Source organism: Chrysochloris asiatica, unplaced genomic scaffold (assembly GCF_000296735.1).
Source record: "Chrysochloris asiatica unplaced genomic scaffold, ChrAsi1.0 scaffold00132, whole genome shotgun sequence".
NCBI classification, from domain to species: domain Eukaryota; kingdom Metazoa; phylum Chordata; class Mammalia; order Afrosoricida; family Chrysochloridae; genus Chrysochloris; species Chrysochloris asiatica.
The window spans coordinates 2,952,035-2,965,515 of record NW_006408650.1 but is presented as its reverse complement, the minus strand read 5'-3'; the positions used below and the strand labels follow the sequence as shown (position 1 = coordinate 2,965,515).

Genomic DNA, 13,481 nt, shown 5'->3' with positions numbered 1-13,481 from the left:
CTCACCTGGTAGTGGGCCCAGCAGGCTTCCCAGATGCGCAGGGCCTCTGCCTCGGGGAACTCTCGCTTGAAGCAGAGCAGCAGCCAGCGGTGGCAGAAGAGCATCTGCAGACCGTCCTCGCCCAGTGAGACCAGATGTTGGTAGAAGCGCAGGTGCGTCAGCCGTAGCAGCTCCCGCAGGTAGAGCTGGGGAGGGGGAAGGGCGGGGAGGACAGGCCGTCAACCCCACCCATAGCCTGGCACCAGCCCTGCGCCTGCCCCACCCAGCAGCAGAATGCAGCTTACACAGATCGGCGTCAGCTCATCCCAGATTTAAGACCATTTTAGGGGAGCCCTGGTGGGGCAGTGGGTTAAGCATTGTGTTGCTAACTGGTTCAAACCCACAAGCCACTCCCAGGGAGAAAGACGAGGCAGCCTGCTCCCATTAAGGTCTGCAGTCTCAGAAAGACTCTGAGGCAGTTGTACACTGTCCTACAGGCGTCCTGGTGGGCAATGGTTAAGTGCTCAGCTGCTAGCTGGAAGGCGGGTGGTTCAAACCCACCCAGGAGTGGCACGGGAACTAAGACCTGGTGGCAGTCAGTTTTCGTAAAGGAGACAGGCCTTCTGAGTTGGAATGGACTCACAAGCAGCGGGCTTAGGTTTTTTATGTTAGTGCACAGGGCCTGTTCTTTATCCCCCACCCCAGTAAAGGGTTCCCACAGGACCCCAGCCCAAGTGCCCTTATGCAGAGAGAGGGTTCCAAGCAGGGAGGAGACTTCCAGAACCCCAGGAAACTACCGTTCTCCTGCAGGGAAGTTCAATGCAAAGCCGCCCCGGTGACGTGGGATGAGGCTGACCTTCACAGCAGGCCTTCCAGCCACTCTGGCCCCAGTGTGAGTCATGTCCTGTGGGGTCTCCACTAGCACCACGGGCGCCTGACACCACATCCTCCAGGCACAGGATAACACAGCATGGTGCCGACTCCCAAAGGTCCATTCATGGCCAAGGGGACAATTTGGGGCTACAGTGACCCTCACACCCACTTTCTGTTCTTGAGACTCAATTGCAGAAGCCCCTGTGGGAATTCACTATGGGAGCCATCCTGACCCTGAGACCCCCCGTCAGCACCGGTCAGTTTCTCCATCCTGAGTCACAAGGGGTCACCCCCCCAGCTAGGCTGTCACCAACGGCCCTCTTCCTCTGGCTGTCCCGCTGTTTTCCTGGGGTCTCCAGTCTGCCCTGGCATTGGAGAGCTGGAGATCTCGGTTCAGCCGAGGCACGTGGTCACTGCGGTCCCTCGCCTATCCCCATCCCTCACTGGTCCCTCGCCTATCCCTCACGCCCCAACTCTGCAATGGAGCCCTTTCTGGTTTGCTGCTTGGCAGCTTCCTTTCCTGGTATCGTCGGAGCCACTGAAGCCCCTCGGAGCCAGAGGCCGAGACCACGTCCCCTGAGCATGCATACACCGCACACTGGTCCTCCAAATCTCCTAGCCCTGGCACCCCACTTTGCTGACTTCCTCTCACTCAGGGCTGCCTCGTGTCGAGCTAAGCAGGACTGACACCCTGGAATCTGTGAGGGCAGGGGTGCCTTCCTTCCTGGAGGGGTGGGGGGACCGTGGGAAAGCCCTCCAGTTCCCATCCAGCAGCGAGGACACGTTCCCACCTCACCGGACAGTACGGCTTCAGGCAGCCATGGGCGTGCACTCCCAGCCTAGGAGCAGCATCCTTCCTGGGGAGGCCTGGTTGTCCCCAGTACCCAGCACTGTGCCCCACCTGACTTTCCCGGGGCCACACATTGCTGCCCAACCTTGTGGCCAGAGGCGGGGGCGAGTGAGCGCCCCCTCGTGGCAGCCTCCACCGACACATGCCGTGCGCATGCGCACACTCGTCCGGAGCCTCACCAGCTGTTTCTCCATGTCCTCGTCCCGAGGAGAGCTAACGAAGATGGTGTTCTGCATCAACCCGACGAAGCACCAGAAGGTATCTGACTCATCCAGGACCTCGGCCAGGATGGGTGCCACCAGGTCCGACATGCCCTGGGAGTAGCCGATGGCCGGGTTGTACACGGCGTAGTTTAGCAAGATCCTCCTGGCAATTAAGGGGAGGGGGCACAGGGAGGTCAGCAGGGTACCCACGACGACCTCCCAGGCACACCTGTTGGCAGACAGAGCCCCGAGCTACAGCCATGGGTTCCCGGGACCCCGTTCTGCGCTTTCAGTTCAGGGCAGGTGACTCTGAAGCTGGTGCCATGAAGGTCTGGGGAATCTTCAGAAAGAATCTGCATCTTGGATCTAGATCAATGGCTCTTGCTTTGTTTGCAAAGGTACCCATTGCCACGGAGACAGTCCAGCTGCTGACGACCCTCCGTTACCCAGTACAACTGTGCTCTGTAAGGTTTTCTTGGTGGGATCTTTATGGGTTGTAACCCAGGGCCGCGATTATGTGCAACTGTTTTTCAGCAGAGAGACACAGGTACCAGCTTCCAGCTCCAAGTGGAGGCTCGTTTACAGGGACCCAGCCGGGGGACTAAACCAAAAACAGTCAAGTCTGTTTCACCTCACAGTGACCCGGAAAGATGGAGTAGAACTGTTCTCTAGAGTTTCCAAGGCAGTAAATCTTCTAGGGAGCAGACTGAGGAGTGGCTAATGGGCTTGAACTACCAACTTTGAGGTTAGCAGCCCAACTCTTAAAGCACTGTATCACCAGAGGACCTGGGAAAGCCTTTTGTGGGCACCTGGGGGAGGCTTGTGAGGTTCCTTAGGATGCTGTGGTGTGACATGTTTACTAAAAAGCATTTATGTAGTCAGTAGGGGGCCCTGTGGTATAGTGGGTTAGTATTGGGTGCTGGTCCGTGGTCTGGCCTCACTAGCTGCTCTCTGCGGACACGCGAGACAGTGCGCTCTCATAAAGATTGCTGCCACCATTGCTGTGTGCGTGGGGTTAGTTCAGACTCATAGCAACCCTGTGTAGGTTTCCAAGACTGTAAATCTTTGTGGGAGTAGAAAGCCTCATCTTTCTCCTGTGGAGCAGCTGGTGGGTACGAATTGCTTGGCTTGAGGTTAGCAACCCAACTTTGTAACCCACTAACCCATTACAGCCTCAGAAACCCCATGGGACAGTTAGTTCTACTTTGTCCTAAAGGGTCACTCTGAGTGGAATCGCTCACGCAGCGTTTGTTTTTTTTTTAAAGTAGTCAGTGTGTCCCTACCTGTGTGTGTTGGTTACATGACCCTGAAAGGAAAGAAGACCCCTGCAGAAGGTGGCGCCTGCGTGTGTTCACCTTCTGGAAGGATGGACTCAGGTTTGCAGATTGGGAGGTGGATGGGGCATCTGGGTGTTTGTTGGTCTGGGGAGTGGGTGGTGCCTACCTCATGCTCTCCACGTTAGGGTTGCCCTCTCCTCGGAAGAACTGATTGCCCCGATCCGTCCGCACCACGTCTTTGTCTACAGTGAACTGCACGTTGCGCCAGAACTCTTGGTGTGCCTCGGGGGTCATAGTGAGGCTGCAGGTGGGAACGGTGGGCAGGTGTCACCGAGTTGGCACATGCACTCCAGGCAGGAGCTGGATGGGAACTAGGGTGCTGCCGCTGGTCTTACCCCATTGCCCTCTGACTTAGATGGGTGCTATCGACCCAAGCGGCTCTCCTGCCTTAACTTCCCACGCGGAGAGCTCACAGTAGCCCCCAAATCATCCCTCTGCTCCCACTCCAGCGCTTGGTGGGATGAAGAATATTCTAGAACTCTGACAGGTGAGCTCCAGTCTCACCCTGTCACTCTAATCCTGGGAGACCATTCTCAAAGAAACTGTGGGTCACGACACATATTTTATCCATGCCGAATTGCACCTCAAATTCACTTTTGCAATGACATTTCCGTTGGGGGGGGGTGTCCATGGGGATGGCCTGGAGGTACCGTTTCTGCTGGACATCCGAGTACTCCTTTCGCTTCTGGGCCCGCAGCGCCTCCCGCTCCTCGGACGTGGACTCGGGGCTGTAATAACGCAGCAGGAAGGGCCAGACCTCGCCCCGGATTGAAACATCAATGCCGCCAAAGAAAATGGCCTACAGGAAGCAGCACAAGCTGGGGAGGGGGTAAAAGAGGGCAGCCAGAGACACCCCCACCCCAGCCGCAAACATCGGGGTGGTGATGGTGGTTTGGGTGGGTTTTCCTCACAACTGAACCCTTGATTCAGATGGTGGCAATTTGCACTTGTTTGGAAGGGGAAAGGGTCGGCCCCCCATTCCCATCCGTGCTACAAACCGGGCTCATTTCAATGTCAATAACCCCCCCTGGGGCGGCGTTGAGATTAACGTGAGGTTCTCACGTCACCGTCTAATCCCTGGTCTTGGAAATGCTGTATTTCCCTGAGGGCTCTTCTATGGAGGCTGACACCGGGTCCCCCAAACTCGCTTAGCGTTTTGTTTCCTGCCAGCGGCTTTGATTGCTTACTGGGGAGGGGGGTGTTCGCACAGTGCCGCACACAGGGGGACGGGGCCCTCCTGAGGAGGTGGCCCGTGGGGGCCTGAGCTCTGTGCTCCCGTCTCCCAGATGGGCAGCCCTACCTTACGGAGCTTGTACTCCTCCTCCACCTGGCCCAGTTCATTGAGATGGTCCAGCCAGGCCGTCACGTCCAATCTCTTGTACTTACTCTCCTCGGGGTGGGTCTCAGACGAGGGTAGTTTGGGACGCCGGATGGAGAACTGCATACAGGTCTTCTCGTCAGCAACCTGCCGGACCGGACCAGGAAGGTGGCCGGGGAAGGATCAGCGTGTCAAATCGGCGGCTTTCCCAGCGCTGAAAGCCGCCGTCTCCCCTCCCCAAAGCCGGGAAGAGGAGCCTGAAAGCCGGCAGCCACGTCCCCAGCAAGTGAAATTTGAAGCAATTAAAATGAAAATAACTTCTTCTCCAAACCGGGCTCCCCTGGCTGGGACTACCCACCCCCACATTCCTCCCTATGTCCCCCAGCCGCACAAGCGGGAGTTGTGCCTGGTGGGGTCCGCCTCCCCTCGGCCAGGAGGCCCAGCGATAAATTACAAGTGATCAGCCACATACAAAGAGTGTGCTGTTCAGCGCGGGGAGCCAGCCCGTCAGGCCCTCTCCGCGGGGGCAGTCAGGGCGCCGGGGCGCAACTGTGGCTGACATTTCATTCAGAAATCAAAGGTTGTTCTGGGGGTGGGGGGAAGAAGGGGGGAGCTATGCTATTGTAATAAGGGTGAACAGCGGGGGGCTCGGTGGGAAGGAAGGAAATTTTAAAGTCAGCCCCAGTTCTAATAAGCACATACTGTATCTTAAACAGATAATTAAAGAGCTCTTATCACATTTGTATGTAGATTGAGCAAAATATGGCAGGAGGCCTTGTCAAAACATGATTCTCAAGTTCATGGCCGATTTTGAAAAGGGTCCTGGGTTTCAAATCCTGAGCAACTATATCAGCCCTCTGCCCCTCCATGACTCTGGGATCCCAAATGCTGCCCCCACCCCAGGATCACAGGTCACCCCCAGGAGCCCTTCGTCACCCAGATTGCAATCCCCATTAACACTGGAGGGGACAAGAGGGGCCTCAGTCCACAAGGTGCTACCTGGTCCCTGAGGTGCGTCTCGGTGCAGTATTTCCACTGCTGGAACACGTCTGCCAGCTTGTCCAGACCACCGTGGTGGAAGTGGAAGACCTTGTACTGGCTCTCCCGGCTGGCCACCACGAGTTGACCACTGGTGCAGGCCTCATCACTGACGGTCATAGACACGGGGGTTGGGGGAGGAGAGCACCGTGAACACACAGTCTCTTGGTGATTTCTGGCACTATGGACAGCAGAGGGGGGAGTGGGAAGTCCTAGGGAGTTGGATTTGGCAGGAGGCTAGCAGAAACAAGGTCATGAAAGCAAAGGCCGTACTGCTCGCCTTGTTGCAAAGGAGGCCAAGTGGTTGGTCCCTCTTGGGACATGGGAGGGCTCCGGTCCCTCCTGGGCGGCCTCCCCAGAGATCTCCCTACCATCTGGGTGACCCAGGGTGGATACCAGGCACTGGCTGGGACTGGTGTTGAGCCCAGGAGATAAGATGGATGGGCACGTGGACTCACCTTCCATCAAACACAACAGCATTCTGGAAGAATCGTCCCAGAATTCGTTAAACATTCTGTGGTGTCTGGACCAAACCCTGAACCCCTAAGCACGGCAGCTCTCAGTCAGAAATCGAACTGCGAAAAGGGTGGGTTCCATATGGCTCTTCACCTGGAGTCAGTTGCTGACTCATGGCGGCCCAGTGCGTATCTGGTGGGCGGTTAACCAGTTCTGTCACTAACTGAAAGGTCAGAAGCTCAAGTCCTCCCAGAGGCACCTTGGAAGAAAGGTCTGGCAGTCTACCTTGAACAATCACCCATCAAAAGCCCCTTTGGCACACAGTTCTGTGAAACCCACATAGGGAACTTCACAGCAACTGGCTACGTGGGGGCAGTGGTGGCTCTTTCCCCATGTGGGAGACTGGTTCGATACCCACCCAATGCACCTCAGGTGCAGCCCCCTCCCATCTAGTAGGGGAGGATTGGTGATCCACTTTCAAAAACCCTGTGCATTGCAAACAGTCCAATTCACAGCCAGTCATGGGGATGGGCATGCAAGACTGGTTAGCAATTCATTCTGGAGAGCATGGGATCACAAGGTTAGGCAGGAAACTGGGGTGGTTCCCTGTGACAAAGGGAGTCTTGAGCCAGAGGGTCAAGGTATCCGTGCCTCCCTGAAGCTGCCTCCCTGTGCCTCCCTGAAGCTGCCTGTTGGTTTCCTTCAAGTCCGAGATCCCGTGCAGATCAGTAAAGGTAACCCCTCAGTAAAATCGTGTTGGTGATGGGGAACGCCAACCAGCGCCCAGCAATCACCCCAGGGATGGAGCAGCAGCTGCAGAGAGCTAACTGACCACAGGCCAGCTTCCCTTGAGTGGCCCGTGGTCCTCACCTGAAGAAAAGGCGGAGGGACCGCATATGGCCCAGGTCCACACGGAAGACGCCGCACGTCTGCTCCAGTGTACAGCCCCGAGGTGGTTCTTCCCAGCGTGGTGGCGGCAGCCCGTTGCTCTCGGGAAAACGCAGGCTGGTATCTGCGCTGGACGGGGAGCTGGTAGAAGAGGTCATTGGGTGGTCAATACCAGCCACAGGGGTAGAGCAGCGAGTGTGGGGGAAAACCACACATACGCTGAGCTAACACGCACACCAACAGGTGGGACCAGAAAGCCCCATAGAGAAGCCTGCTGGAGGCCATGCAGAGCCCCACACAGACACTTCCTGGGTGCAGTGGATTATATATAGGCAGTTAAGTGCAAGGTCAAGGGTTCAAACCCACCAGTCATTCTGTGGAAGAAAGATGAGACTGTTTGCTCCTGTAAGGATCTGCAGTCTCGGAGACCCTATCTAGGGTCAGGATCGACCCGATGGAGAAGTGTCTTCATGATCCAGCAGAGGCAGACGAGGTCATCCCGATGGAGTCAGAGCCTGGCTGTGTGACCCTGGGCCAGTGACTGAGCCTCTCTGGGCCTTTGCTTCCTCTTTATAAAGCAGGATGAGAGCAGGGTTTTGTGCAGTTAAATGACAACAATGTGCCCAGCACAGTAACTGTTCCCAGGTAATTTTAGACAGCATGGGGCTTCATTATTTTTCTGAAAAATTCTTGGTTTAGTGGAACTAGGGAAGGTGGATGAACCCCTAAAACTATAGCCCCGGTACCATCATTAAACCTTCACCCACAAATATCCCCCAAAGTCTTCTTAAAACCAAACAGTAGTCTAGCTTAACTAGTAAGCAACGTCTGCCTTGATCATTGTGCTCTTTTTAAGGCCTGTCTCTACGGGACCAAACTGAGAACAGGAACTTGAAAGTTCTGACAGGAACCTGAGGGGCAGTGAGTTGTATTCATGGTGGGGGGACAGCTCAGAAAGGGACGGTGGCAGTGTCTGCACACTCTGAGAGCATCTTCAGTGCCGCTGCACTGTACGTGGAGACGCTGTTGAACTGATGCGTGCCGTGGTGCACATGCACTCATCAACAAAACGAATAAAATTTGAAAAATTGATTGGTAGCCTCTGCTTCAGTGAGGGAAGGTCTTAGGTTGTTACCACTACTGATAGTAACAATAATGAACATTGATCGAACCGTTAGCATAGACCACTTGTCACGTGCTGTAACTGTGCACCACCCTCACAGATATCCCACAGAATGAGCAGACACATGACAGAACCCACCAGCCGCTCCTCGGAAACCCCTATCCAGGGTCGCTATGAGTTGGAACAACGACAATGAACAGAAGAGGAAACAGAGCCCAGAGAGGCTAATAGATGGTCCAAGTTCACACAGGTCACAGGGTTCCAAGCCGGCTGCTTTTGTGGTCCCCACCCAGGCTGCAAGTCACAAGGTCAGCAGTTTGAAACCACCAGCTGTTCCACTGGAGAAAGATGAGACTTTCTGCTCCCGTAAAGATTTACAGCCTCGGGAAACCCTATGCAGGGTTGCTATGAGTCGGAACCGACTCCATGGCACCTAACAACAACAACCCTTCCCATCATGTTTCACTGCCTCTAAGTGTGACGCTGTAGAGATAAGCACTGGACCGCAAGGTTGGTTTGAATCGCAAGGTGGGTGGTTCAAACTTACCAGCCACTCTTCGGAAATCCTATACAGGGAGCTTATGAGTCGGAACTGACTCGATGACATTTCACAACAAATTCTCAGTCTGCCCAGACAGTCTGCTGTTTTAATTCATGGATTTGGTTGGAACCACAATTACAAAATGCGTTACTACGTGGCTTCGGCCACACCACAGGTTAAGTCTCACCTCTTGAGACTTAATTGTGACATCTAATGAATACCTAATAACACAGAATGGGACCAAAAGCATATCGCCTCCATCCTGGACCCTGCCCCCTGCGTCCAGCGCAAGGAGGCTCCTACGTTAGCCCGGAATGATGACATGTCAGAGGTGAAGAATCCAGGCATCTCGACCTCATCTGGTCTCGAAAGGAAGCTATTTTGAGTGGCTCTAGCTCAGTCCCTCCTCATGCAGAAACTCCTACACGACAAAATAGCCTTTCTAGAATCCCTGTTTCTTCTAGAACATACCGGGCCTGCTGTGCGGGCTGTAGCGGTTTCCCCATCTGTCTAAGAAGGAAGTAATGCCACTTTGCTGTTTACATGGGGCGCCTGGGCTTCCCGGGGTTGCCGTGGAGCTGACTCTGGCTCACGGCGCCCCCTGTGTGTCAGAAGAGAGCAGTGCTCTGCAGTGTCCTCAGTGGCTGGTTTATTTCTTTGGAACTAAGCCACCAGGAGCTCCTCTAGGAAACACTCAGGTGAGAAGAGCCGGTACAGAGGGCAGAGGCTGGGAGCAGGTGTGACCGCAGCCTCACAGCCACCACAGACCAGAAAGGCGGAATGGACCCCGACCGGATGGCACAGGAAGCCATTGTCTGCAAAGCAAGGCGAGTGGCAGGTCTGGCGACAGTCCCGCTTCGTTCCACGCCACGCTGTATAATCTGCTTATTGAACAATGAGGAGCCTCGTGGGGGAAGAGCGTGCTCAGCAGATTAGGGCTGGCCAGGCCAGAGAGGACCTCGAAGGGAGCCGGCCACTATTAGCCATCTCCGCCGCATGTTCAGCAGGTCCTGCACCGTCCTGTCCACCTCTGTGTCTTGGGAGGACTGGTGGCTGGCAGAGAAGAAGTCACCGGCACCTTCTCAAAACAACCTACCTACAGAAAAACTTGCTGCTGCTTCTGAGTGCAGGTGAGTGGATGCTTCGCTCCTAGTGACCCCATGTGACAGAGAGGAACTTCTCCACAGGGTTTGCCAGCCTGATTCCCACTCGTAGCAACCCTATAGGATGGAGAACTGTCCCATAGTTTCCCAGCCTATAATCTTGATGGAAGGAGGCCTGGGAGCGTGGTGGTTACCAGTTGGGTTGCTAACTGCAAGGTCAATAGTTCGAATCTACCAGCCGCTCCATGGGAGGTTTTCTGCTCCTGTAAAGATTTACAGCCTCAGAAACCCTATGCAGGGTCAAAATGAGTTCAAACCACCTTAACGGCACATCACCACTAACCACCAAACTTTTTAATTCTTTTATTTCATCCCTCCCCAGCCCCCACCACTCCTGGTGTGGTGCTGTAGGATAAGCACTGGACTGCTAACTGCAAGGTTAGCAGTTCAAACCCACCAGCTGCTCCTTGGAAACTGTATACAGGGTCATGTACAAGAAAGAAAAAAAAAATCAGACAAAAATGAGAGCAATTTCCTTTTTTTGCCCCCCTTCCTTTTCTTTTTAACTGCCTTCCCTGTCACTCGAGTTAGCATGTGAATAATTCTCCCTTCCTCCCTCCCCCAGTAACCATCACAGAACGTTATTGTAGAATGAAAACCTTCTCTTGACTTTTACAGAAGTGATCTCTCTTATACAATGTCTGTCCCTTTGAGACCAACTAATTTCTCTCAACATAATGTCCTCTATTAGGAGTCGTGGTGTGGCACTGTGGGATAAAGCACTAGACCAAAAGGTCCGTTTGAGCCACAAGGTCGGCAGTTCAAACTTACCAGATGCTCCTCAGGTCAGAACCGACTTACTGGCCTTTACCCCCAGGTTCCTCCATGGGATGCAGCGTTTTGCAGGTTCTTTGTTATATTCTTCAATGTTATGCAATAGCCCACTGTGTGCATGCACCAAGGTTTCTTCAACCCTTCCTCTGCTGATGGGCATCTAGGCTGTCTCCATTTGCTAGCTATTTATTGAGTAGCCTTGTGATGAACACGAGTGTGCATTTATCTATTCATGTCACAGATCTAATTTCTTAAGGATATATACCAAGGGTGGGGAACCTTTCCTCAGCCAAAATTTATAACATCTATTCGCAGAGCTCTGGTAACGTAGTGATTACAAATCAGGCTGCGAACCTCAGGGTCAGCAGTTCGAAACTACCAGCTCTTCCGCGGGAAAAAAAGATGAGGCTTTCTGCTCCCGTAAAGATTTACAGCCTTGGAAACCCTATGCAGGGTCGCTATGAGTTGGAACCGACTCCACGGCACATAATAACAACAGACAGGATATAGTTACTTGATTGATACATTCGTTCGAGACCTGATGCCAGGACCTTCGGATGGGGTGCCACACGTCCAAGGCTGAGCAAAATGGAAGTTTCAGTTTTCATTTTTTAGGGTCCATATCATAGCAGAGGTGTGGCGCTGTAGGATAGGCACTAGACTGAAAACCGCAAGGTCGGCAGTTCAAACCCACCAGCCGCTCCTCAGAAATCCTATAAAGGGTCGCTATGAGTCAACAATTTTAGCAGATACTGGAGTCCCTGGCTGGTGCAAATGATTAAGGGCTCGGGTGTTAACCAAGAGGTTGACAGTTCAAATCCAACCAGGGGTTCCACAGAAGAAAGACCTGGTGATCGACTTCAGAAACATCTGTTGATATGAAGCCTGGGGAGCCCAGTTCTACTCTGAACCACGCGGGGTGGCCATGAGTTCAAAAGGACAGCTGGTTACAGCAGCCATTTATAGCAGATCCCACCCTGTATGGTCAGGAAGGACTCTCTGTCTAGTTCCCCATGGGCAGGGCTGTGTCTTTTTGCTTCTTCACCCCTAGCCCTCAATACAGGCCTAGTGTGGAGTACACAGCCATTTAAAACTCATGGTCAGAATGAAAACTGAAAAATGTCTGGGGACTTGGAAAGCACAGAGAAAAAAACTTTTGAAAGAAATAAACCCTGAGGTACATTTGAAATCCACACAGTTTTTTCTATTTCTCTAAGTATTTTGTTATGCACGCAGAGCAAACTGGTTGAGACTGTTAATGTGGGCTGCACGGAACTGAGTTTGTTTGTAAAATTATTATGTGCCGTACATTAAAAGAAAGAAGGATGGTTTATTCAGGCAATAACACCCAAGTTGCTAGAAGGTAAATATGTTTTACACATAGGACTCAGAGAGGCCCAACTTTAAGAAAATGTAGCATGAATTAGTTTTTGCCATGTGTCTGAAAATCACCAAGATGCAAAGACAGATTCAAAAGATAAACCAGCAATTGTTGTACCCTATGCGCTGTCAGATGGAGTCTTAGCTCTAAAGCGTCCACGGGATCTTTGCTCATTCCAGCAAGAGTGGGACCAGATGTACCCCCTGCAGTCTACTGAAACCAATAAGAGTTTAGTTTAAGGAGTCCTGGTGGTGCTGTGGGCTAAGCACTGGATTGCAAATCACCAGGTTGGCATTTGAAACCAACCAACCACTCACCCCGTGGGAGAAAGATGACACTATCTGCTCCGGTAAAGACTTACAGTCTTGTAACCCCTAAGGGTCGCTATGAGTCGGTGCCGACTCGATGGCCCCTAACAACAACAAAGCAACAAGCCCCAAAGAATATTTCTGTTCTGTCCTAGTAGGTCGCTGAGAATTGGAATCCACTCGGGGGCAGTGGGTTTGGGTTTAGTTAAGAACATCTGTCTTTTCAGATCTGTGTAGATGGGATCAAAGTGACAAGAATGCCCTGAAAGATTAGATAGGAAACTTAAGGGCCTGTGTTAAGTGGGGGAGGAACAATGCACTGAAGGAGGGTGAGACTGTTTGCACACCTCGAAGAATGCCATCCATGTCATTAAATGGTATGTTTCTGCCTTAGGGCTCCAGTGCCTCTCTAACAGAAATAGCACACGTGGCCACGGCTTTAACAAACAGACGTTCGTCCTCTCAGAGTTTAGAAGGCTAGTCCAAATTCAGAGCGCCGGCTTTCGGGGAAACGTCCTTGTCTCTCTTTGTCGGCTCTGGGGGGAGCTTCTGGTCTCCTTTCAGCATCTGTGGGCCCAGCAGTCCTTGGAGATGAGCTCCATCTGCTTTGGGCATCAGTCTTCCCCTGGATGTAGGAGATTCACGGCACAGGGACCCCAGATCCAAGGATGGGCGCCACTCCAGTTCTTCTTTCTTGGTGGTGGTAGTGGTCGTTGTGAAGTGCCGTCCAGTCATTTCCGACCCATAGTGACACTGTAGAGGGTTTCCAAGGAGCGCCTGGTGAGCTTGAACCGCCGACCTTGTAGTTCAAACGACTTTGCAGTTCAGTGTATTAACCCACAGCACTACGCTAGGACTGCTTGGTGGTGGGTAGGCCCCTCCTCTGCCCACTTCTCTCTCCTTTAATCTCTTGTGAAAATCTCGGCCCAGCCAAGCCAATACATATTTTGGGTGGAAATAATTCAACCCATGACCATGTAGAAACTGCTGAATTGGTGCATGATCTTTTGTGTATATTCTTAACAACAAAATAAAATCATTTAAAAACTGGTGGTTGAAAAAAGTTGCAGAAATATGCCTACAGCTTACTGTTTGTTGTTGTTGTTACGTGCCGTGGAGTCGGTTCCGACTCATAGCGACCCGGTACAGGGTTTCTGAGGGTGTAAATCTTTACAGGAATAGAAAGCCTCATCTTTCTCCCGCGGAGCGGCTGGTAGTTTCAGGTATATATATATATTTTTTTTTTTTT

The 13,481-nt window shown here is 52.8% G+C and overlaps 1 protein-coding gene across 2 annotated transcripts in view; it reads right to left on the bottom strand.

The window, feature by feature from the left end:
- The window catches only part of TBC1D16 (TBC1 domain family, member 16), an 82,461-nt gene that overhangs the window by 10,200 nt on the left and 58,780 nt on the right, over window positions 1-13,481 (bottom strand). Inside the window, exons 3-9 of one of the 2 annotated variants that reach the window (XM_006869522.1) lie at window positions 6,925-7,083; window positions 5,557-5,707; window positions 4,543-4,707; window positions 3,893-4,041; window positions 3,349-3,483; window positions 1,882-2,068; window positions 6-185 (exon numbers count right to left, since the gene is read on the bottom strand). In XM_006869522.1, coding sequence (XP_006869584.1) covers window positions 6-185; window positions 1,882-2,068; window positions 3,349-3,483; window positions 3,893-4,041; window positions 4,543-4,707; window positions 5,557-5,707; window positions 6,925-7,083 — 1,126 coding nt within the window. The remainder of the gene's footprint in view (window positions 1-5; window positions 186-1,881; window positions 2,069-3,348; window positions 3,484-3,892; window positions 4,042-4,542; window positions 4,708-5,556; window positions 5,708-6,924; window positions 7,084-13,481) is intronic. The other variant, XM_006869523.1, reaches the window with a different exon arrangement.